Source organism: Oryctolagus cuniculus, chromosome 8, assembly GCF_964237555.1.
Source record: "Oryctolagus cuniculus chromosome 8, mOryCun1.1, whole genome shotgun sequence".
Taxonomy (NCBI): domain Eukaryota; kingdom Metazoa; phylum Chordata; class Mammalia; order Lagomorpha; family Leporidae; genus Oryctolagus; species Oryctolagus cuniculus.
The window spans coordinates 14,853,151-14,880,410 of record NC_091439.1 but is presented as its reverse complement, the minus strand read 5'-3'; the positions used below and the strand labels follow the sequence as shown (position 1 = coordinate 14,880,410).

General features: G+C 37.2%; 1 protein-coding gene across 23 annotated transcripts in view; it reads right to left on the bottom strand.

Moving 5' to 3' along the window:
- The window catches only part of IQCM (IQ motif containing M), a 577,684-nt gene that overhangs the window by 423,258 nt on the left and 127,166 nt on the right, over positions 1-27,260 (bottom strand). For 20 of the 23 annotated variants that reach the window (XM_051819382.2, XM_051819370.2, XM_051819385.2 and 17 more), the window contains 3 exons: positions 19,477-19,560; positions 5,447-5,526; positions 398-659 (listed from right to left, as the gene is read on the bottom strand). In XM_051819382.2, coding sequence (XP_051675342.2) covers positions 398-659; positions 5,447-5,526; positions 19,477-19,513 — 379 coding nt within the window. In that variant the 5' untranslated portion in view covers positions 19,514-19,560. The remainder of the gene's footprint in view (positions 1-397; positions 660-5,446; positions 5,527-19,476; positions 19,561-27,260) is intronic. The other 3 variants (XM_070047451.1, XM_051819390.2, XM_051819388.2) reach the window with 1 other exon arrangement.

Here is a 27,260-nt window from a genome sequence, read left to right as displayed (position 1 = left end):
TTTTGTTAGAACATACTTAAAAATAGATTGCCTGTCTCACCTACCTTGCTCAACAAGACAACTCGGGGTATAAAATCAGAATTGCTTTAGCAATAGTGCAATCATTTTTCAGAGGATTTTTATTAGAAGGACTATCACAGCTGGAAAGCTGTAGACATGGCCGGCCAGTTCTTTTTTTCCTAAATTTTTCTTTCTAAGTAGGATGTTCTCTTCTCAACTCCTGGTGGCCCCCAGACAATTAGCAATTCTGTTACTCATGCCTTCTTACCCTTCATGGCTAAGATATAAAGTTTCAGCCATGATCTGAACAAGGAAATCCATGACAAGCACATGAGAAGCAATCACTTTTGAGCCTGCTGGCTTGCTGTACTTCTTTATCAACCCCCCCAAAACTTACCTTCTGTACTATGAGCTGTGGACTCAAGCTTTTCTTTTATACTAAGAAGTTGAGGCTTCTTAAAGCAAGTTCGCTGTGAGGTCTCTTCAACATGTTCACTTTTGGGAAGTTCCTTGGGACAAATATTTCTGAGTGCTTTTTGATGTTCATGAACCACATCAAGTACTTCCTTTTTTTTAACATCCAAAGGTATGTATTTGATAGATTTTGGTTTTTGGTGTTTATTTTTAAAAACATTTATAGAAGTACCTTGAACTTTATTCTATAAATAAAATTAAAATAAATTTAATAAAATTTTATTACTGAATATATAATAAATTAATAATAAATTATATCTCTACTGAATACATCTTACAAAGCACCTTACTGTGTAAGAGATTTACTATAAGGGACAGGAGAGTAATCAGCTAAATCAGATATTATTTCATGTAGTCATCCAAAAGCCCTTCACAAAGATTAGGGTTTATACTCCAGTTGAAAAGAAATGTAAAATTTGAAGTAGCAACTTTCAGCTCAAGTATTCTACATTTAAATGCAGGTCTAAAGTCCATTTAAAAGCTGGAGTTTCAGGACCAGGGCTGTGACTCAGTAGGTTAATCCTCTGCTGGGGTGCTGGAATCTAGTCCCAGCTGCTCCTCTTCAAATCCAGCTCTCTGCTAGGGCCTGGGAAAGCAATATAAGATGGCCCAAGTGCTTGTGCCCCTGCACCTGCATGGGATACATGGAAGAAACTCCTAGCACCTGGCTTCAGATTGGCACAGCTCCGGCAGTTGCAGCCATTTGGGGAGTGTAATCAGTGGGTGGAAGGCCTTTCTCTCTCTTTCTCTCTTCCACTCACAGTCTGTAACTCTATCTCTCAAATAAATAAATAAATAAATAAAATCTTTAAAAAAAAATCTGGAGTTTCAAACATATAAGAATGTACTTAAGTGGCCAGTGTTTGGATCCAATAAGTTAAGCTAATACCTGCAAAGCTAGAATCATATGTCAGGGTAACAGTTCAAGTCTAGGCTGCACCACTTCCTCTCCACCTCCCTAATAAGGTGTCTGGGAAAGCAGTGGAAGTGCTTGGGTCCCTAGCATCCATGTGGGATGTGGGAGACCAAGGTGGAGTTTCAGGTTCTAGGCTTTAAGTTGGCCAATCCCTCTCTGTTTTGGTAAATTTTGGATTGAACCAGGGGGATAGAAGATCAATTCTCTCTCTCTCTCTCTCTCTCTCTCTCTCTCTCTCTCTCTCCTCTCTCTCCCTCTCTCTCTTTCCTTTCTCTTTCTCTCTCTCACTTTCTCCTCTCTCTCTCTCTCTCTGTCAATCTTCCTTCAAATAAATAAAATAATACACCATTTTTAAAGAGAAAGAAATTATTTTCCATCATCATTTCATAACTTTAAGATGTCCACAAAATGCTAATATCCCCAAACTTTTTTCTTATTGAACTAGAAATCACTGTCATACATGGAGATGAGCTTTCAAAAAAAACTATATTGATAATAGGATAAATATTTGTCATTTTAATCACTTATTTGCTTCATAATTGTGTCTACAACAAGCAATAGAAAAATATACATCTTTTATGTTTTTATTGGCAATTATCTAAGTAATGATATTTGTTCTTTAAATAGAGTTATAGCTCCTTTTCATCAAAAGTGATTTAGAACAATTTAAACTGTTGCCAATTCATGATAGCAGCAATAAAGAATATTAGGGTGTTGTTAAGTTGGCAAGTACCAATGCCATCTTACTAGTTAAAGTGATCAGTTTAAGCTCATAATTGATTACAACGATAAGATTAAGTGTCAAAGGGATCACATAAATAAGACCAATGTCTGCTAATAATAATTGATAGAATTAAAAAAAAGGAATGATCCAACATGGGAAGCAGGATGCACAGCAGACTCCTAGAGTGGCAAATGCCCTAAATAGCATTCTGCCCTCACAATCAGCCCTTAAGGCATTCAGATCTGGCTAAAGAGCCCATAAGAGTTTCTCAGGCATGGAAAGCCAAGATAATTAAATATCTCTGTGAATGAGATCCCCGTGGAAAGAACAGGCCATCAAAGGAGGTACCTTTCTCTGAAGGAAGGAGAGAACTTCCACTTTGATTATGACCTTGTCTGTGAACTCAAGAGGCTTCCACAGCCTTGGCAGCTCATGACAAGAGCTTCGGGTGTTTACTGACGTCATAAATAAGAGTGTCAATTGTTAAATCAACAACAGGAGTCACTGTGCACTTATTCCCATGTAGGATCTCTGCCCTTAATGTGCTGTACTATGAGAATTAAGGGTAAAACTAGACTGCAAACAGTATTTTATACTTTGTGTCTGTGTGGGTGCAAACTGTTGAAATCTTTACTTAGTATATGCTAAGTTGATCTTCTTGATCTTCTGTATATTAAGATAATTAAAAATGAATCTTAATGAAGAATGGGATGGGAGAGGGAGTAGGAGATGGGATGGCTTATGGGTGGGAGGGAGGTTATGGGGGGAAAAACTGCTATAATCCAAATGTTGTACTTTTGGAATTTATATTTATTAAATAAAAGTTTTCTTAAAAATTATTAATAAAGGTTAAGATTCTAAGACATATCCCTCATAACTGCAAACACTGTTAGTCTTCCATTGCATATGCCTAGCAGTAAAATCAACATATTTGAAAATTATTTTAAATTTATTAAAAGAAACTAGTTTCTGCTAATACGAAACTGATATAATTTAAAAAGGAGAGAATGATTCAACATGGGAAGTGGGATACACAGCAGACTCATAGAATGGCAGATGTCAAAAACAGCACTCTGGCCTCAGAATCAGCCCTTAAGGCATTCGGATCCAGCTACAAAGCCCAAGAGAGTATTTTAGGCATGGAAAGCCAAGACACTCTGCCAAAAAAAAATGACCTAAATGAAAATGGGATCTCTGTGAGTGAGATCCCAGTGGAAAGAACGGGCCATCAAAGAAGGAAGTACCTTTCTCTGAAGGAGGAGAGAACTTCCACTTTGACTATGACCTTGTCTAAATAAGATCGGAGTTGGCGAACTCAAGAGGCTTCCATAGCCTTGGCAACTCATGACAAGAGCCTTGGGTGATTACTGACACCATAAATAAGAGTGTCAATTGTTACATCATCAACAGGAGTCACTGTGCACTTATTTCCCATGTAGGATCTCTGTCCTTAATGTGTTGTACTATGAGAATTAACAGTATAAGTATTACTCAAACAGTACTCTATACTTTGTGTGTCTGTGTGTGCAAACTGTTGAGATCTTTACTTAGTATATACTAAATTGATCTGTGTATAAAGATAATTGAAAATGAATCTTGATGTGAATGGGATGGGAGAGGGAGTGGGTTATGGAATGGTTGTGGGTGGGAGGGAGGTATGGGGGGAAAAAGCAGCTATAATCCAAAAGTTGTACTTTGGAAATTTATATTTATTAAATAAAAGTTAAATAAAAAAAGATAGATGGAATTAATATGATCATAGGGGAGTTTGAAAAAAAAATTCTAGGAAAGGTTTATAACAAAGTCTTTAAAACTTTGTGTGTTTTAGGTCACTGCTGTATATAGTACTTGCTTTGTTTAAAAATTTCCAAATTTCTTTTCACTTTAGCTTGTATTATAATTACCTCTAAATATTCCTAAATATTATCTTTTTCTCATATATATTTTTTCATTACATTTTCTGAGTTGTAGGATTTTTTTTGAGGATAAAAATTTGTCTTTTATTCCAAGAGGCTTTAAAATGTTTAGAAATATTTAGAAATAATTGCTTTGTTTTAAATTGTCCATTCCTTCCCAAAACATATAATAAGTACTCATTGTTTCTCTCATTAATAAATATGAAGACAAAGAAAGTAAAAAAATTATTAAAAGAAAACCTTAGTTAAGCAATGTTAACAAAGCTGATTACAGATTAAACCCACCAGTGCCAGTCTCAGCATAGAGAGTTATTCAAAAGTAACATAAAGAAAAATTACAGTCCTCTGCCCACCCAAGCAGCACTAGAAAATATTTTAAATATTTATATGAAATTCTACAATGAAAATTTTCTATGTGTTTGAAAAGGGGACAGGATCGTGTGACTCACAATAAACCATGCTAATGTACCCTTCCTTTACCTGTCTGCCTAAAAGCCCATTTGTCAAATAGCTATCCCTCCACCAAATTTCTGATATCTCTAGATGCCCTTCTTCAAATTCCCCTCGTGCTGACCCTCCCCTGTCTCTTCCCTGTCCGTTTCCTTCTCACCCCTTATTCTCACCTTCCAATTCCATGACATTCAGCAAATACTTATTGAGCCAAGAACAATGCTTGTTACTAGAGATGGAAATTCAAAAATGACAGTCTGCCCTGGAGGAGCTGTCAGACTGACAGACAGACAGTGCTAATACAAAGTGATATGGGAGAAGATAGAAGCAAGCATGTCATGCTAAGGGCATAGAAGAAAAGCATCTCTCAGTATATTTTCTAGTTTATCTTTGTCTAAAATAATCCCTTTGTTTAAAAGGATAGTCTTTTGAGATAATAAATCCAAATATTTCTGTTATATTTCATCAAAACATTAAAAACGTACTAAAGGTGAAAATTATACAAATATAACTAATTAATATAACTGAAAAATCTTTTAACCTTTTTTTTAATTTTAAATGCCCCCAACAGCCAGAGCTGGACCAATCCAAAGCCAGGAGCAATGAGATTCTTCCAGTTTTCCTATGTAAGTGCAGAGGCCCAAGCACCCAGGCTATCTTCCACTGCCCTCCCAGGCCATAAGCAGAGAACTGGATAGAAAGAGAAACAGCCAGGACACAAACCAGTGCTCACATGGGAAGCCAGAGCCACAGGTGGAAGCTTAGCCTTGTATGCCACAGCCACAGCCCCTAAAAAATTTCTAAATGCCATTTGAAATAAATTAATTTTTAAAGCTAGAAAGATTTCATTTTCTCATCTACACAGAATTTATACCAAATTAGGGCTCATGTAAAGCTTTGGAATAATCATTCTAGTGTACAAAATGGTTAATTTCTAAAAATAATAGGTAAATACAAAGCATTAACCTCCTTTATGTTCTCATGTTCAGCAATGAGATTTTTTGCCTCTTGAAAAAAATCTTGCTTCATTACATCTAATGTAGACCCTTAAATAGAAACAGAGAAACATTGCTAAGTAATTAATGTAATTTCTCATTTAACATGCTGAAACTATGAAATTAAAATTTTAGAAGCCATAATAAATCTCACAGAGCATTATAAAAAGTGAATTATATAAACAGACATTATGAGTAGATGTAAAATTAATAAAATATCCCTTAAATATATACTCTTTATTTTTAAAAAATCACCTTGGAATAATTGGAGTGATATTTTAAGTTATCCTAAATTATTAATACCAGGGAAACCAACAGAAACAAAATTTATATATATATATATATATATATATATATATATATAGGTGTGTTAGTGTTCTTTTTTTAAAATTATTTACTAGGTATTTATTACAGTATTTTTTTTATTTTTAAGCATTCTTTTTTGAGAAACAATTAACTATGAAGAATAACCAAGAATGATACATCTTTTGCAAGCACTTACATATACTGTAGCTTACGAACATAAGAATATCCTCCATTTAATACATTAAAATGAAGTAAATCTTTGAGGACAAATTTTACTATTAACTGTCATATCCAACTCTGAGTAGAGAGATCCTGCCTGGGAAGTTAGTGTACAGTGACTCCTGTTGTTAATTTAACAATTAACACTCTTATGTATGACATCACTGATCACCCAAGGCTCTTGACATGAACCGCCAAAGCTATGGAAAACTTTTGAATCCACAAATTCCTTCAGGATTTAGACAAGGCCATAAGCAAAGTGGAAGTTCTTTCCTCCCTTCAGAGAAAAGTACATCCTTCTTTGATGACCACTTCTTTCCACTAGTGTCTCTCCCACATAGGTCCATCATGTAAGATAATTTTCGTAACAATGTCTTGGCTTTTCATGCCTAAAATGCTCTCATGGGCTTTTCAACTAGACCAGAATGCCTATAGGGCTGATTCGGAGGTCACAGTGCTACTTAAAGCTATTGCCATTCTATGAGTCTGCTGTATGGACTGCTTCCTATGTTGCAGCATTCATTCTTTTTTAACTCTATTATTATTACCAAATACTTAAACATTTATAGGATCACTTTAACAAGTAATCCTATCTGTATGATCACTTTAACACTTACGCCTTCCACATGATCACTTTAACACTTAAATACCATTTTTACCATCCAGCTTAAGGGAATTTGGGACCCCACAGCAAATTTTTACACTGTACCCTTAGAAGTAAGTCCATAGGAATGTATGCAGAACTATACAGTTTTACAACTATAAACTTCATATATTTCACAATTACAGTTTTAGAAACATGGTGATTTTTCCCACCATGCCCACACCCTCTCCACCACACTCCCACACTTCCTCCTAATTCTCACTCATATTTTTCACTAAGATCTATTTTCAATTAACATTATACACATATGATTATCTATATGATAGTAAAGAGTTCAACAAATAGTATGAAAAAAAGGGCTGTTCACATATTGCATTTTAGGTGCTCTATTAGTTATCACAGGAGAGGGAGAATATATGGTATTGGCTTATTTCACTAAGTATGATGTATTCCAGTTTCATCTGTTTTTTTGCAAATGACTGGATTTTTTTAACCACTGTGGAGCATTCCATGATTTCTTTATTTTCTTTATAACTTCTTTATCCAGTGTTCAGTTGTTGGGCATTTGGGTTGATTCCATGTCTTAGCTATTGAGAATTGAGCTGCAATACACATGGGGGTACAGATCACTCTTTCATATGATGATTTCATTCCTTTAGTTAAATTCCAGGAGTGGAATGGCTGGGTCATATGGTAGGTCTACATTCAGATTTCTCAGATGACTCCATACTGTCTAATACAGTGGCTTTACCAGTTTACATTCCCACCAACAGTGGGTTAGGGTATCGTTTCCCCCACATCCTCACCAGCATTTATTGTTTGTTGATTTCTGTATGAAAGCCATTCTCATTGGGGTTTCAATTTGCATTTCCAGGAGAGCAAGTGATCTTGAGCATTTTTTCATGTGTCTGTTGGCAATCTGGATTTCCTCTTTTGAAAAATGTCTGTTTAAGTCCCTTGCCCATTTAATAACTGAGTAGTTTGGTTTTTTTGTTGCTGAGTTTCTTCACCTCTTTATATATTCTGGTTATTAATCCTTTATCAGTCGTATAGTCTGTAAATAATTTCTCCCATTCTGTCAGTTGCTTCTTCACTTTGCTGAGTGTTTCTTTTGCAGTACAGAAGCATCTCAATTTGATGTAATCCCAATTGTTAACTTTGACTTTGATTGCCTTCTTCTAGGACCTTTGCCAAGAATTCTTTGCCCATGCCCCTGTCTTGCAGGGTTTCCCCAATGTTCTCTAATAATTTGATGGTATCAGGTCATAGATTTAGTTATTAAATCCATTTTGAGTGGATTTTTGTGTAAGGTGTAAGGTAGGGGTCTTGAGTCATACTTCTCTAAGTAGAGATCCAGTTTTCCCGGCACCATTTGTTGAGGGACTGTCCTTGATCGAGGAATTGGTTTTAGCTCCTTAGTCAAAGATAATTTGGTTGTAGATGTTTAGGTTAATTTCTGGAATTTCTATTCTGTTCCATTGTTCTATTCATATGTTTTTGTACCATTACCAGGCTGTTTTAACTTCCCTGTAGTGTGCCATGGAATCTGGTGTAGTGTTTCCTCCGGCCTTATTTTTGTTGTATAAGATTGCTTTAGCTATTTGGGGTCTCCTGTGTTTCTATATGAATTTCAGCATGATTTTTTCTAGATATGAGAAGAATGTCCTTGGTATTTTGATTGAGATCACAATGAATCTGTAAACTGCTTTCAGTAATATGGACATCTTGATGATATGATTCTTCCAATCCGTGAACTTTTTTTTGTATCTTCTTCTATTTCTATTTCTTTAATGTTGTGTGAGTCTCTCATAGAGCTCTTTGACATTTTTGGTTACATTTATTCCAAAATATTTTATTTTTGTTAGATATTGTAAGTGAGATTGATATTAGAAGTTCTTTCTTAGCCGTGGCATTGTCTGTGTATACAAAATCTGTTGATTTTGTGTCTTGATTTTATAACCTGCTACTTTACCAAACTCCTCTATGAGTTCCAATAGTCTCTTGGTTGAGTCTTTTGGATCCCATATATATAGAATCATGTTATCTGTAAATAGGGACAGTTTGACTTCTTCCTTCCTAATTTGTATCCCTTTGATTTCTTTTCTTGCCTAGTGGCTCTGGCTAAATCTTCCAGGAGTATATTGAATATCAATGGTGAGAGTGGGTATCTTTGACTGGTTCTGGATCTTAGTGGGAATACTTCCAACTTTTCTCCATTCAGTAAGATGCTGGCTGTGGGTTTGTCATAAATTGCCTTGAATGTGTTGAGGAATGCTCATTCTATGCCCAAGATGCTTAGAGTTTTCATCATGAAAGGGTGTTGTATTTTATCAAATGCTTTCTCTACATCTATTGAGATAATCATATGGTTTTTGTTCAGCAGTTTGTTAATGCATCACATTAATTGAATTGCAAATGTTGAACCATCGCTGAATACAAAGATAAATCCCCCTTGATCTGGGTGTATAATCTTTCTGATGTGTTGTTAGATTTGATTGGCTAGAATTTTGTTGAGGATTTTTTTATCTATGGTCATCAGGGAAATTAGTCTGTAGTTCTCTTTCTCTATTGTATCCTTTTCAGGTTTAGGTATTAAGGTAATGCTGGCTTCATAAAAAGAATTTGGGAGGATTCCCTCCATTTCAGTTGTTTTGAATAGCTTGAGAACAATTAGACTTAGTTTGTCTTTAAACGTCTGGCGAAATTTAGCATTGAAAGTATCCAGTCCTATGCTTTTTTTTTTTTTTCCTGGAAGGGTCTTTAGTACTGATTCAATTTCTGTCTTGGTTAAGGTCTCTTTAGGTTTTCTATGTCTTCATTGCTCAATTATGTAGGTTGCATGTGTTCAGGAATCTATCCAATTCTTCTAGGTGTCCCGGTTTGTTGACATACAGCTCTTTGTGTTAATTTCTGGTAATTCTTCTTATTTCTGTGATGTCTGCTGTTATATTTCCTTTTTCATCTCTTATTTTATTTATTTGGGTCTGCTTCCTCCTTTTCTGGTTAGTTGGGCCAATTATATGTCAATTTTTTTTTATTTTTTCAAAGAACCAGCTCTTCATTTTGAACTTTTACATTTTTTTGTTTAGTCTTTATTTTTTCTCTAATTTTAATTTTTTCTTTACTCCTACTAGTTTTGGATTTGGTTTGCTTTTGTAGTTTTTCTAGATCCTTGAGATACATTGATAGCTCATTTACTTGGTGCCTTTCAAATTTTTGATGTAGGCACCAACTGCTACCAACTTTCCTCTTAACACTGCTTTTGCTGTATCCTATAAGTTTTGATATGTGGTATTGTCATCCTCAGTTGTTTCAAGGAATTTATTTATTTCTTTTGATTTTTTCAGTGACCCACTTTTCATTCAGGAGCATATTGTTCAGTCTCCATGTGTTTGCATATGTTCTAAAGATTCCTAGTTGCTGATTTCCAACTTTATTCCATTGTGGTAAAAGAATATACATGGTATGATTTCAATCTTTTGGAATTTAAAGAGAATTGTTCTATGGCCTAGCATGCCAATCCTAGAGAAAGTTCCATATACTGGTGAGAAGAATGTGTATTAAGCAGCTGTAGGATGAAAAGTTCTGTAGATATCTGTTAGGTTCATTTGGTCTACAGAATTGGTTAACTCTTTTGTTTCCTTGCTGCCTTTGTCTGGTTGATGAGTCTAAGTCTCCCTTTATATCCAGTAACATTTCTTTTAAATAGCCTGGTGCCCTGTAACTAGGTGCATACACATTTATAATAGTTACTTCTTCCAGTTGAATTGATCCTTCAATCATTAAATAGTGCCCTTGTTTGTCTGTTTTAACAGTTTTTGTGTTAAAGTCTATTTTGTTTGATATTAGGATGGCTACACCAGCTCTTTTTTGCTTTCTGTTGGCATAGAGTATCATTTTCTATCCTTTAACTTTTCATTCTTCAGGTATCTTTCTTTGTGAGATATGTTTCTTGTAGGCAGAAAATAGATGGGTTTTATTTTTTAATCCATTCAGCCAGTCAGTGTCTTTTAACTAGAGAGTTGAGGCCATTCATATTCAAGGTGACTATTGATAAGTAACAACTTTGCCCTGCCATTTTTTCCAAAAATATTCCTATTTTTTATATTAGATTTCCTTTGTACTTCTACTGAGAGATTTTCTGCCTTCACTTTCTTTCCTAGTGATGACCATGTTTCTGTGTTCCTGTGTGTAATACATCCTTAAGTATCTTCTGCAGGGATGGATGAGTGGTGACAAATTTTTTCAATTTTTGTTTGTTATGGAAGGTCTTTATTTCACCTTCATCCATAAATGAGAGCTTTGCAGGGTACAATACTCTGGATTGAAAGTTTTTTTCTTTTAAGCCTTAGAATATACCTCACCATTCTCTCCTAGCCTGTAGGGTTTCTGATGAGAAGTCCACTGTGAGTCTAATTGGAGATCCTCTGGAAGTAATCTGGTGTTTCCTCTCTTTATGTTTTACTGTGGGTAGTTTTGGCCTCACTTACTCTGTTGTTAAGACTTTCCACTGCATATTTTATTTGATCTATTGAATCTTCATTTCTAGTATTTCATTTTGATTTCTCTTTAAGATCTCAATTTCATGGGAAAAATTTTCATTCAACCATCCCTTCTCCTCCCAGTCAAGAAACACCCAGGATCTTAGTCCCCAGTGTGTTAAGCAATCATCCACACTGCTTTATGAACATTTGATCTGTGGAGTCTTTTCCTGTGAGTATGGTTCTCTCTGCTATGAGCTGCTATAGGAAACTTAGGAGCTCAGAGAGCATAGAAAAGTGTTCTGTGGTTGCCCAGAACCTGTTCTGCCTCCTCCTAAGCAGTCTCTATTTTCTCAGGCTCAAATCCCAGGGCTCTCTGGGTCATGTGATGCCTGTGAGGCCTCTCCACCATGCCAGCAAGTCTTGTCTATAAGGAAACTAAGGTGTTCCCAGAGCTGTTATCTATGTGTAGTCCTCCCAACAGATTTGGTGTCAGTGTGCATGGTGGGTTTTTCTCTCTGGTTAGATCGTTGTTCACAGACAGGTAAAGTACCAACCTGATGCAGCCCCAGTAGTTTCTCAATTGTGCTAGGTGGGCAGGAGAGTCTCACAGGTGGCACTTCCCTCCCCTTCCATTGCTGGACAACCAGTGCAGTGCAACTGGCAGGGTAGAGACCTTCCTCCTCAACTTCCTCCAAATTACTGTGGCCCTCAACAACAGGGTAGAGGATGACCCTAGATATTTCTGGGAGCATGTATGGTAGATCAGCAGTGGCTACCTGCCTGTGTCCAAAAATGGCATCAGCTCTCTTCTCACTGGCTGAAGTTCTCTGCTGTAGGAGGAAATGGGGAGGGCGAGAGACAGGCCACATTTTTTTCCTTCCTCTGAGTGATCGATCACCTGCTGTCATGGGAGATCAATGTGGAACTCCAAAAGCAGTTCACCAAGTTCTCCCTCACATTTATCAGCAGCACCGTGGGCCCATGGAGTACCCTCTCTCCTGGCTTGCCAGGGCAGATGTCCTCTTCCCTGTATCCAAGTCAGTGGGCCTTCTGTTGTGTATTTGCTCACTCAATATGGGTCCAGACTGCCTCCACTGCTCTTGCAGGGTCTCCCACTGCGGCTCTCTTTGCAGCTTTATCTTGAGAGTGTACTCTCTCTCCTTTTTTAAATATCACCCCACGTAAATCAGACCATCCTGTAACTATTCTGCCATCTTAAAAGATCTTAAAGTTTTTTTAAATGTTATTACGCACAAAAAACTCAACACCATGTTTTGAGCAAAAAGGTTATTATCAAGTCTACCTGTGTTTTGTATACCTGATGACTAATGCCTATGGCTGAACATTTCTTCAAGATAAAATTATTAGAATTGCAAAATAAAATATTTCAACTGCTTTATTAAAGAGAAATACCAATAAATTAAAATATACACACTACAGGTAGCAACCATTATAACTCATCTGTTTTTCTATGCTTCCTAATTTCTTTTGACCAGAATTCTGTATCATTTCTAAAGCATTTCTTTTAACCAGAATTCTACAGCATTCTCATTTAGTATTAGCTAAGATTTTCTCCTTATATATTCCCTTAATTATTAGCTGATTCTGACATTGAAAAATGTTTTTCAATTTCCTTCTCTTAACTTGGACTCCGTAAATTTATATATATTACCTATTCAAATGAGCTTTTAAATCTAGCTAGTAAGCTCCCCATTTCTATAACAACATCCATTTGTACTCAGGATTCAGACTTTCTATCGCTTCTTTTCACCTATTCAATTTTTAAGAAATTAAAACATCATTTTTAAGCAAATAAAAGCCATATGAGATACCACTGCACATCAACCAGAATAGCTAAAATTTGGAGATTTGTAACATGAAATAGTGGTGGGGCTATAGGGCTACTGGAACTCTCACATGTTGCTGACAAAAACATAAAATAGGATGATCAGTTTGGAAAAGGTATGGCAATTTCTTATAAAACTAAATATATAACTGACCTGTGACTCAATAATTCCACTCCTAGGCATTTACCAGAGAAAATGGCAACAAGTTTACAAAAAACTTGTACAAGAATGTTCACAGCAGATTCACTCACAGTTTCACATTGTAAAAGCCCAGGTGTTTATCAATAAGTAAATGGATAAGCAGTAGTATAGTCATACAATGAAATACTAGTTAGAAATAAAATAGAACCAAACTACTGACAGACACAACAAAGAAAAATTTCAGGGGCTGGCCTTGTGGTGCAGCGGGTTAACACCATGGCTTGAAGCACCGGCATCCCATATGGGTACTGGTTCTAGACCCATCTGCTCCACTTCTGATCCAGCTCTCTGCTATGGCCTGAGAAAGCAGTGGAGGATGGCCCAAGTCCTTGGGCCCCTACACCCACATGGGAAACCCAGAAGGGGCTCCTGGCTCCTGGCTTCAGATCAGAGCAGCTCCAGCCATTGCAGCCAACTAGGGAGTGAACCATCTGAAGGAGGACCTCTCTCTCTCTCTCCCTCTCTCTCTCTCTCTCTGCCTCTCTTCTCTCTGTGTAACTATGGCTTTCAAATAAATAAACAAATCTTTAAAAAGAGAAAAATTTCAAACACATTCTGTCAAGTTAAAGCAGTCTTACACCTAAAAAGTACATATTGTTTGCTTCCACTAAGAAGTTCTAGAACAGTTATAACTAATCTATGGCAGTGATATGGAAGAACTAGGCAAGGTGTTAAGCAAGAATAAATGAGCTGCATGATTTTCCCACAATTTCTGTCTCTTGCAACCTTGCATTTTAACACTACTCCCTTGCATGCCAACCCAGTAGGCCCACTTTCCCACAATGCACCTGCATCTCTTCTGGAACTATGAGAGGAAAGAAGCCATGATGAATATGTGGAAGCTAAACTCCCTGTGAAGACAAAACAAAATTCCAAGGAAACCTCACACAAATAAAGCACAGCCAAACTCCACCCTGTTTGTATATTCAATCAGGGAACTACCCTCCCCATTAAGGGGACTTTTGGATATGGGAGCAGCTTTTTTGAGGCCTTCCTTTTGGACTTTCCCTTTCCCTTTCCCATCCACTCTCGTAGGCTTCTCCAAGCCTCTCATGTGCAGGTTTTCTCCTCCAGGTGTTACCTACACTCATACTTGAATGTATACACATTCTCTCACTTTAAATAAATCCTGCTTTATGCACCTCACTTATGCCTCTGCTTTGAATTCTTATCTCACTCAGGGGCAAGAACTTGGGAAAAAAACTGGGAAACATATTTCTATAATGAAGAAACAAGCAGAATAGTGATTCTTCTGTTCAGGTTGTCATAGATTGAGGACACAAAGAAAATTTCTGGGAGGATGGTAATGTTCTATAGCATGATAGGAATATGGATTTACAGACATGTGATTATCATAACTCAATGAATGCATGATCAATATTTCTACATTTTACTGTATTTATGTTTTACATTAAAATTTCATACAGTTACATGTTTAAAATGTTAGAATGTAATGTTATAACAAATTCTAACAATGATATGCATGTTGACTGATGGACGGTCATGTAGTAAATCAAGTACAGTAAAATATTAATGATAACAGCGGGATGGTATATATGAGTATTGATTTAAAATTATTTCATGCTTGCTGTATGTTTAAAATTTTTATAATGCAATATTGGGGCAAAACCCTTTTAAATCTTGTACAAAAATTACTCCTCTCTTTTCCCCACAGATAGCTGTACAAGGCAGTCTTGAACAATGAAGTTTGGGGGAAATTAAGTACCTACTGAATGAAGCTTGGGGGAAACCCTAGCATTAAAGGAGAGACATGACTAGACTCTAGTCCACTTGAAAAGCACTAGGTTAGGAAAGATACCATTTACCAAGAAGTGCCCCTTTAGGAAAAACAGTATTGGAATTGCCCCTCTGCAATTATTTGGGAAAAGAACAACTTGCTCTCTCTAGCTTCTGCCTTCTCTCCACTGTTACCCATGAAAATACTTTAAGTTTTTAGCAAACTCAAATATCCCTGTCCTCCCACACACGTCACTGCATTTCCCGACATTAAAGGTTGTCTATATATTTCCAAGAACACTGATTTGTGGCATTCCTTTCTTTATAAAAAAAAAATAGCTGTCAAGACTTGAAGCACATATTTCTAGAGAAATACATATATTCTTTGTTTAGATTGAAGCATAGTCACATGTGACCACAAAATGGTTCCACTAATTTTTCCATTCAAAGCCACTTTCACTCATAGGGAAGAGAGAGTAGTTCATAAATTAAAGCTGTTTCATTCATTTCAACTAAAATATTATTCAACATTGAGAAGGTCTCCAGCCAGATCGTACACTTCCTGAAGGAAAGGCAGTGAGGTATTCCCAGATGTGACTCCATGACTTGTCCTCTTTTTTCCTCCTCTTATGATGATCCTTTCTTCCTTTAATTCCCTTTTTCTGAATAATCAAATCTCCCTTACAATTATTTTAATTACAATTGCTTATAACAACAACATTGTCATGTGTTTTTAATGCAAGCATGGCTTTGTAAAAATCCTCATGTCTTCCTTTAAGACAAGGCCTTAGAGATGAGCTCATCTTCATTCACAGGTAAAAGCTCTGAGACCCAGAGGCTGGTGTGTTTCTAAAGACGCAGTCACGCCATGAGCATTCACACACAGTGATCTCTGGAGTTGCTTGCTGTTTTTTACTATACAACTGCAAGTTTTCCTGATGCCATGTATCACTGTGAATTCCTCTGAGATGTGGCTGGTCATCCTGGAATATGACACTTTTCCTTTTAAACACTCCTGCACCCTTGTTGTAATTTATTGTGTTGGTGTAGCTGTTCTGATGTTGCCTTTTGTAACTAAAAGTTAACCTTTGCAAAGGAGTTGAATTACCAAGTTAGCATGTTCTTCCCAGCTAGGTTCTTTGTTGATGAGTGTGCCTGACTTTCCCACGTGCCTGTGAACTCTGAAGCTCTTGTGCACTGTGACAACTCCAACAACCACCTTGCAGCCAGCAGATTCTGACTCATCCAGAGCCTGCATGGCATACCCTGACAGGTCATGAGATTCTTGAACAGAACAAGGCCTCGGAGTATTCATAAAGGAGCAGAGACAGGCAGGCATGACCAGAAAGCAGCAATTTCACATGGATCTTGAAATATTTCCACCAAAGGAATGTAGACCCATTGACTGCAAGGTGGCAGGTCTGAGCCCTTGCTGTCATACAAGGTACTGAGCCAGCTCTGATTTTCTACCATAACTAAAAACTAGCCTTCAGACAAAATAGATAAATGCTCAAGTAGCAAAGATAACTCATTTCAATGCCTTAGAAAAAGCAATGCTAAAGTCATTTATTTTTATAATTTGCAAAGATATGTATATATTCAATAAGTGAGTCAATATTACAAGAAATCAAGTGACTGACATTAAAAATTCATTCAGTAAATTATATTTGAGGCTTCTTTTTGTTCACAGCAGGACAAGTATATGGGAAAAGCATGTAGCTTCTATCCATTCAAGTAACTTAAATTATTAAGAAAAAGTTACCAAGGCTAGTTCCTTCTCTATTAGGAAACCTGTACTTAAGGCTTTATCTGCATATACATATTCATTTCATGTTGAATGATTTTTAAGAACTCTCATTTCTAAGTCATGCTGTTTGTGTTTGAATTTTTATTTGCTCTTGAACCTTATTTTACTGTCTTAAGCCTTAGTGTTCTCATTGGTAAAATGAGGATGATAACAAAAACATCCATCACAGAGAGTTGTTAAGCATATTTAGTTAGTTATCATTTCAAAGTATTTAGCACAGTACCTGGCACATAATGAGCTTTCAAAAATGTGGATGATGATGATGATGATGGTTGTTGTTGTTATTGAATTACTATCACTCAGCTAAACCTAACTATATAATCAGTTTCATCAGGCAATCCTCGTATCTTCAACAGCACAAAGATAACACCATGTTCTAATTTAGTTTGTATTAATCTTACTGTTCTTTTTACCCTACACTAATTAAATATGTTCACAGATAATAAAATCTTTTCATACTTGGCATTCTTGAAGTTACTAAATCCCCCTAAAGCAATAATAAATCATTATAAGCAATAACAATTTTACCATAATAAAGTTCACGAAGAGGTTGAAACGGTCATATTAAAGTTACATAAAACATGAGTGCAAATATTAACATCTCCATGGGGAAAGAGACCGTTGAACACTTCTAAATCCAAAGGATTTCACAAACTTAGAATAACTTCTTAAATGCTTTTTATCCTTCAAAAAGCACCCCATTTTTCATATATCATCAGTTTAATGCTCATAGAGGATGGCTCCTAAAACTGCAGAATTCTCTTACTGTTTCAGAGGTTCTGTCTAGTTTCTCTAGTAAGACTCTGAAGTGAATATAGCACAAGAAAATCGGGCTTTGGAAACTCTGACAGAGAATGAGCCATCTCCTGATTATAATCACGGAGCGAGGGGCTTACAAACATGTGTTTTTCATAACCACAACGAACATAAACAGCAAGACTCAAGAGGATTTCCATCATTCTCAATAAGCGGCTACATTCTTCTGAGAACCGTCACAAAGACTTACTGAGAAGATAATCCTAAACAAACAAGTATGGCCACGTGGCTGAGTCATCCTTGCATATATAATCAGAGTAAATGCCCAACTGCCTGTGTGTTGGATTTCACAGGCATTAGTAAAGCCCCACCTCAGATACAATGGAACTCAATTCAGCATGCATTCATTAAGTACCTACTGAATGATAATACTGGTTTGGTGCTAAATGTACTAAAATAAGTATCACACTAGCCATTCCTATCTTCCAAGTATTTAAAAGTCTAGTGTCAGAAAAACTTGTAAATAAACGCCATGTCGTTGAATAAGATATGCTGTGACAGAGGTCAACACAAACCCCCAATATCTCCTATTGCCAGCTCATTAATATATGTGTCCCTTTAAAGAGAAAAAGCTTTACATTGCATTATGAGAGACAAGGTTAAAAACACAAATACCCCAAGAGAAATAAAATTGTGAATCAAATCCAGGTGAAGGCAGTGGCTTGAAATTTGTGCTTCATTAATTTTATGAACCTTGGGGGCTCTTCCTTCTTTCCATCAGAGCCGTTCAGACCTTATCTGTTGTACATATTTGAGCTCTTCCCACATTTTATTTTGCAGGAAAGAATTCCTTGGCTAAAAATAACAAACACATACTCAACAAGTAAAGAAAGAAAATGTTTGAATATCAGTGCACGTGCAGAGCGAATAGAGAGGGAGAGTTGGAAGTAAAAAGGAGTGGATAGAAGCAGAGAGCAGAGAAGCATAAGTAAGGTCACTGGTTTTAGGGTAAAGAGTGTGGAAGCTAGAAACTACATACAAGCGCTTTAAAAACTTAAATAATTTTTATTCAATGTCATTATACATAAATGAAGAAAATATAAATTATTTCTAATTTCTTCTCCAAAAGAGTTAAAGAACCAAGTAAAACCCCAGTATCAACTGGCATATGGTTATCTTTTACTAAAATACATATTCAGCAATATTTCCAACACATTCCACATTAAGACTCAACTTGTCAATTCCAGACTAAAGGCATTCAGTTGTCTTTTACTGATGATACACTTTTATTCACTCCCCTCCTCACTTAATTCCTGGTCTTCTCTAGCATAAATATCTTCTTTGTAACAACAAAAATGATTAATAGGTTTTCTATATATCTCAGATATATTTTACACTGTTCACCACCCCTCAAATCAGTGTTAATATTTTTCAGTGGGACTAAGCTAATAAGGAGACATAAGGGAATTCCAAGTTCACAAAATTAAGACTTCAAATGTAATTTAAGTAATCATGGGTATAACCTAAAACAAAATGAAACTGGAAAACACTGCCTCTGTACTCCTTGGTTCTCCCTCCATCTTTATAAAATGTGTGTGTATCATCCAAATAAAAAGAGAGTTACAGTGATCTTCACAGCATCTGAGGTAGTTCTGGATAGATGCCAGCAGGTTTACTTAGATCATACAGGGGTACTTCAAAAAATTCATGGGCAATGGAATTACAAGATAGGGTTATTGTGCTGCAGAAAATTTTTGCAATCTATGCATAGAAAGGGTCTTCAAAAAGTTCATGGGAGACACAATGTATGAAAAAAAAAAACCCTATGATCAGTGGATACCACATTGGACAGCACACCAAGTTAAATGTATAGATATCCCAAAAGTTGGTCATATTAAATAAAAGTAATAAGAGTGAATCCTTCAAGAAGTGACAATAAGTACAGTACTCTGGGGGATATTAATTAACAAAAAAGATTCATTAAATAGTGGTTATGCACTGCATTGTGCAGCTAATTATTAGGCAAGCATGTATACTCACATTTTTCTTTCTCAGGCATTGTCTCCATGGTAGTCATGATGGACAGTTAAAGTGATCTTCTTTTTTGAAGATTTAATTCCTAGTCTTTAAACACAGTACATTAAGTAATTCAATACTGATACACATTAATGTTTCACTATTTCTTTCATTATAAGCAAATAAGATGAACCATTAATACGTTTTATAATTCGCTCTTCTGCTCTAAAACCTTCAAAGCCTTCCCCTCTGACAGGCAGTAACAATGGAGATGATTGGGCATGGCTCTGTAGTTTACTGAGTGCTGATAAACACATTACTTACTAATTCCAAACAATGTGACAGGAACTCCTGTCCCACATTTGGCTGATATTAGAACTAGAGTTCAGTGAAGTGAAATACTTTGTCAATGTAAACAGCTATATATAAAATGTACAGGACCCAAATCCAGATAGATGAGCCTAAGATCCTATGCAGGACTATCTGATTCTCACTACCTTCCAGTTAATATCCAGCTGACATCTGGCACACACCTTACACACTCATGCCTTTCAGCTAAGGTTTATGCTAGTCTATTAGAATGCTCTGTCTTCTCATCTTTGTTTATGTATATACTACTCATCCTTAAAGCCTAGATTCAAATCTACCCCCCATGACTAACCTGGTCTCTAGGAATCTGTTACTCCCTTCAGTAAGGTAGTTACATTGACCATGCCTTTCCCTTGATGTTTACATGCTGTCTGTGTAAGGAGCTAAAATGATGCAATAATAGCTACATATAGAAGTCCCATATTCCCACATATATCCCAAATGCATTGAAAACAAATTATACTTCATATTTGTTGTCTTCAACTCTGGATGATACCAAATTCACCTGGGGAGTTTTTAAAAATATATCAAAGTCTAGATAGGGCCTAGGCATCTGCATTTTTAAGTTTCCTAGCTGTAAATGTTCAGTTGGAGGAGTGAGTTCAACTCCTGCCCAGTGCTTCGGTATTCCTGATTACTAGCTCAGTGCACCATATCGTACAGTTGCTCAACTAAAGGAGTAAACAATGGGTTGAGTGAGCTAAGCTCTTCCTCCCCCATTTGACCTCATCATTACTTACAAAACAATATCCAAAATAAATTAAATGCTCCCCCTACTACAAGAGAGTCAGTTATACCAGTGCACACCATGATGTGTTCAAACAGCTTTATCATTAGACACAGGACTATTAAATGCTTTACAGAGCACCACAGGGCTTCTTGTTCTTAAATGCTAACTGTTCAGTTGACTGACTCAACCAACAAACCATGAGTGAAATATTCAAGACTATTAAATAATCTGAAGGCTATTTTAATAAAACTGTAAGCCAATTTGCCCTATGAAAACCATGACTCTAGGCACATGCTCTTAGATAAAAAGCCACATGTTTTCCTCAGTTTCCAGTCAGAGTGATGAAAAACACTGCAGTAACATTTTAAAATGATAAATCAGGAACATCCAAAAATGATTAATTCTCAAATTGTCAGCATTATCCATGGGCAAGAGCACAGAACATGTACCTTGTCTGCCTAGTTCCACAAATGAACCAGGACAAATTAAAACACTGCACCTCCCTCGGCAATTAACAATCAGAACTCATCTTCGCATTGGGCTTAATTACTGTCTTCTTTATATTTAAATATAAGAAGAAATAAAAGTTCTGTGTGCTCTGTCACTTTCTTGTTCTAATCTTCATAGAAACGGACTCTTCTCTGGGACTGTTAGCTCCTCCACCTTAATTCAGTGTGCCAGGAATGTCAGACTATATTAAATTGGCTGGCAAGCAAGACATCCCACTGTCCCTTTAATACGAAGAACTAACCAAGCATCCTAAGGGGTACTGGCATGGTAATGCCCCGGTGAACCTGAGGTGACAAAAACGACTCTGAGACAGGAGATGGGGGTGAATCAAGGCCATATAGGATGGGATTGCTTAGAGATGGGCACAGTGAACAAAATATCAGCAAACAGGGTTAGTCGCACTGTGTGAGTATCCAGCAGCTATGAGATGCTGAGTTCATCTGGATGCATTGATCAATAAATACATGGCCAGTACATGAGCTGTACAGGGGATTTGCAAAAAAAAAAAAAAGTCAATATTTTAAGTAAAGATGAAAACAACTATATGCCAATATCATAAGAAAGTCAATGAGCTTTATGAAATAAATGGTGTAAACCTATGAGAACCATGACTTCAAATGAAAGTAACACCGAAGGGCTGAGAAACACACACACACGCACACACACACACACACACAGGAGATGCAAAGACTGAGCTATTCCTGGAAGGGTAGGCACAATGGTAATGAACTGGCATCGATGAATCAGAATCAGATGCTAGCCCATTCAGGTTGACTTTTTAAAAATTATTTGAAAAACAAATAAAATAAAAATTATTTGAGAGGTAGAGTTACAGAGAGAGGGAGACACAGACAGATAGGTTTTCCATCTGCTGGTTCACTCTCCAAATGGCAACAACAGCCAGAGCTGCGCCAATCCAAAGCCAAGAGCCAGGAGCTTCTTCTAGGTCTCCAACATGGGTGCAGGGGTCCAAGCACTTGGGCCATCTTCCACTGCCTTCTCAGGCCATATTAGAGAGCTGGAATAGGAAGAGGAGCAGCCAGGACACAAACCATTGCCCATATGGGATTCTGGCACCTCAGGTGGCAGATTAGCCCACTATGCCACAGCAGGCTCCTCAGGTTAACTTAAAAAAAAAAAAAAAAAACTTTCCACATATGGGAGAGAACATTCATCTGTTCTTTTGTGCCTGGCTTATTTCACTTAACATAATGATATCCAGTTCCATGCATTTGCTACAAAGGTCAGGATTCCATTCTTTTATATGCCTGTGTAATATTCTATTGCATATATAAACTACAGTGTATCTTCACCTATTAATGGACATGCAGGTTGATTCCATACCTTAACTACTGTGACTAGTGTTGAAATGAACATGAGAGAGTGAGTATCTCCCAATTTCATTTCATTTGGATATATACTCAGAAGTGGTACAGCTGGGTCAATAGATGTATATGTAGTTTTCCAGGGAACCTCCATAATGTTTTTCATAATGGCTTACTAATTTGCATTTTCACCAACAGCATATTAGAGTTCCTTTTCTCTACATCCTCACCAGCATTTTTGTTTTTTGATAACAGCCATTCTAATAGGAGTGAAATGATACCACGTTGTAGTTTTGATCTAATTCCATTTCTGCATGGATATAAGGCAATCAGAAGTGGAAGCTATCTCCCTATCTCATCTCCTTAGCTTGACCTTCCAAAAGTAGATAACTGATAAGTCTTTAACATAGTATCCTTTATAAATAAATATCCTCGTGGCAAAGAACTGCCTTATGTATTCAGTAGGGTTCAGGGAAACAGACCATACCAAAAGGACCTGGACATGCAGCTTCAACCACTGATATGAAGTCAAATGAGAGCAAATCTTCATATTTAGTCTCAAACTTCCTTCCCACCATCCCTCTACTCTAACCCTCCCAACTTTAAATCACATTTTCACCCCTTCTCATGTCTCTTAGACACTATACTTATATCTTCCCAATTGTTCATACCATAAAACTTTTATTCTTCCTGTATTTTTGTTTCCTACTCTAATCCATCAAATCTTCTATTTTTAAGGTTTTTATTTATGTATTTACTTACTTACTTATCTGAAAGAAAGGAAAAGAGGGAGTGAGCACAAGAGAGATATCTTCCATTTGCTAGTTTATGTTCCAAGATGCTACAACAGTTAGGACTGGGACAGGCTGAAGCCAGGAGCCAGAAACTTCACCTGGGTCTCCCCCACATGAATGGCAGCAACCCAAATAATTGAGCCAGTATGTACTGCCTCCTATTAGCAGACAGAAGTAGGATTCAGTCCCAAGACTCCAATATGGAATGCAGGTGTCCCAAGCAGTGGCCTAACCCACTGAGTCACAGAACCTATCAATACTCTTCTATATTTTAACTTCAAAATTCATCAGCCTTGGCCAGTGCCGCAGCTCACAAGGCTACTCCTCTGCCTGCGGCACCAGCACCCCGGGTTCTAGTCCCAGTCAGGGCAACGGATTCTTTCCCGGTTACTCCTTTTCCAGTCCAGCTCTCTGCACGGCATGGGAGACCAGGAGGAAGCGCCTGGCTCTGGCTTCGGATCGGCACAGCGCACCGGCCTTGGTGGCCATTTGGGGGGTGAACCAACGGAAGGAAGACCTTTCTCTCTGTCTCTCTCTCTCTCTCACTAACTGTGCCTGCGGGAAAAAAAAAAAAAGGAAGAAGAAGAAGAAATTCATCAGCCTCACCATCTTCCCTCTCCCAGGCACAATCATTTCCTTTCTGGACTGCTGACATAGTCTCCTAACTTCTTTCTCAATTTCTATGCTTAGGCTAATCTAATTCATTCTCCACATAGCAGAAGGAGTTGTCATCTTAATCGTGTATCATATCATTTGCTTTCTTGTTTCTGACTGCATTTTGAATACAATCTAGCCTCGTGCCCTGGGCTCTTTCGTGCAACTGCATAAACAAAGATGAAAACCATAGAGATGACATTCCACAGCTCCACTCAGCACTGGGTCAAAGGCTTGGTTTGACTTTTCCTGGCCTTACTTCCTCGTTCATTTAAAAAAAAGTTTACAAGAAGACCTTTAGGATCCCATCAGTTTCTGAAACTCTATTATTCTGTTGCTTTTGTACATTAGGCAGGCACAATAATTGGTCCCTACACAGTCAAGGGTTCCTGTTTCTCTCCTGTCCCTCTCCATTTCCTCTGTTCTCTAGAGCCATGGAGAACACAGAGGAAAGTACTCTAGGCCAGAATGCCTCTGGTCACAGCCCTAGTTGCATCCCTCACCATGTGCCTCTCAAGCTAAGTATGAGCCTCATCCACCTTTTCTCTCCCAAGTCAACAAGGATTTTTAGGTAGTCATTTCATGAATTTGCTTCCTGATTGATAACTCTCTGCTAAGCCTCTCAGTATGTCTGACCAGACCGTTACATCGGGTGGCCTCAAGAAGAGAATAAAAAAAGAAAAAGGAGGGTAAGTAAAGAGAACAAAATAGCACAAGTTACAAGTAGGGCTAATATGACACGGCTGATATTAGGCATACAAAGTGGGTAAAGGTACACTATATGATAAGAAAATAAAAGATTTATGATCACATAATTAAAATTATGTACCAAATTAGAGGGCTATTAAATGTACTAGAAAGAAAATTCTATATGGGGCCAGCACTGTGGCATAGTGGGTAAAGCCGCAGCATTCAGTGCCGGCATCCCATGTGGGTGCTGGTTTGAGTCCCACTGCTCCGCTTCTGAACCAGCTCTCTGCTATGGCCTGGGATGGCCCAAGTCCTTGGGCCCCTGCACCTATGTGGGAGACCCGGAAGGGGGCTCCTGACTCCTGGCTGCAGATTGGCGTAGCTCCAGCTGTTACGGCCAACTGGGGAGTGAACCAGCGAATGGAAGACCTCTCTCTCTCCGCTTTTCCTTCACTCTGTGTGTAACTTTGACTTTCAAATAAATAAATATATATTGAAAGAGAGAGAGAGGAAGGAAGGAAGGAAGGAAGGAAGGAAGGAAGGAAGGAAGGAAGGAAGGAAATTCTATGTGAATGCATTATCATTAATATCAGGGAAGTTAGATGCTCAGGGGCCACATCCAACATGGCAAATGAGTGTAGTAACTCTCCTTTCCTGATACAGCCACCTTCCTCCAATTTGCCAATTAAGTTGGATTAGAATATTACTCAGGGCCAGGAAATGGGAAGGAAAAGAACATTATTGAATGATGAGTATGTGCTCTAGCCAGCACACAAAATATCAGAGTCCAAGGAGCACTGTAGTGAAAGAAAACTTGGATTTCATCCTGATTCTGCCTTTGCCAAAGTGTGGACCAAAACTATTTTTATCCTCACTAAGTTGCACCTTCTCATTCAGTAGGAAGGATTTAAAATAGACACACGGTTTTTCAAACAGCATCTTCAGCTTATGTCTAAACAGAATTCAAGGATGACAACACATGAAAACCCGGCTGTATAGGGCCTGCACTGTGGTATAGTGGGCTCAAGTCTCCGCTGTGGTACCAGTATCCATACGGGTGCTGGTTCAAGTCCAGCTGCTCCTGCTCAGGTATAGCTCTCTGCTATGGACTGGGAAAGCAGTAGAGGATGGCCTAAGTGCTTGGGCCCCTGCACCCACATTAGAGACATGGAAGAAGCTCCTGGCTCCTGGCTTCAGATCAGCCCAGCTCTGGTTGTTGCAGTCATTTGGGAAGTGAGCCAGTCGATTGAAGACCTGTCTCTCTGTCCTTTCTCTCTGTCTGTAACTCTATCTCTCAAATAAACAAACAAAATCTTTAAAAGAAAATAAAAGAAAACCCGGCTGTTTAGACTTAATGGAGTCTCAGAAACTCTTCCTCAACTGCCCATCATTCCTACTTACCCCCAACCCCAACACTCCAAGGATCCCATGAGCATAGTCAATGATTTCACAAGTGCTAAGATTTGACTGCTTCATAAATTAGATATGATGTTCTATTCCTTTGTGGGCAAGCATGGACACTGACATTAATTAAGAGATCCCAAATATTCTCAGTTTTACATAAAATATTTAAATCACCAAAGAAAATGGTTAATTTTATTTCAGTTCTCAACTCATTTAAAAGGAGATGCTAAACTGAGAACACTCTCCCATTATACTTTAAAATTCTTTGAAATATTCTCTTTAGCTAAAATGTACTCATTCTTCACCTTTATCTTTCTCAATGGATAAAACAAAACAAACTTTTCTGAGCCACATTCAGTATGCTATGGACTTTTTCTGTGATTTTATTTTATAGTTTTGACAGAGATACATAAAATAGAATTTAATAATATATGGTATTTACATTAAGGTCACTGAGAATCAAAGATTATCAACAGGAGATGATGGAATGGGACCAGTGAGATAATACTGTCATCCCAGTGGTTAAGTGTACTAAGTATATAGGGGGGCTTGGTTTCAGAACGAGTTTTTTTTTTTAATTTCTTTTATTTCTTCCTTAAAACTGACTGCATGACTAGCCAAGTAATTAATACTAAATACAAATCTATTGATTTGAATTCCTGTAAGTCCTGAAGTTGTACAAAGTTTTTTAGTTTTCTAGGAGTTTAAAATATTTATTTACAAATCTTAACAGCATTAAAATTTCTCTGTAGTCTATAATAAAGCTAATAATAAAGCTAATGGGCTTTACCTGTTTAATTTTATTCATCCAGTTACCTTAATAGGAAGAGTATAGCTATGTAAATGAGAAAATAAGCCAAGAACTTTGGTCCAAAGTGAGTGATAAACACACACACACACACACACACACATACAGACACTACCCCTAAAACTGATTTCAGAAAAGCCCACATTATTCCACAGCTTTCTCATTTCAAAAATTCCCAATCTTAGAATTTAACCTTTAAATACTGAGAGAAAACTGAAGGAATGGAAGGAGTCAGACTTTTCTTAAATGAAATGTTAAAATGTTAGACACATTGTCTTTTCATAAATTATATTTCTGTATAATTTTACTGAGAAACATATCAACTGGAATACATACATCCAAGAAAAAAAAACAAGGTGTTAGTGCTTTATTTCCTACACACTCTATTACCAGAAACGTTTTCTTTTTTTTTAAACTTTTATTTAATGAATATAAATTTCCAAAGTACATAATATGCATTACAATGGCTTCCCCCCATAATGTCCCTCCCACCCGCAACCCTCCCCTTTCCACTCCCTCTCCCC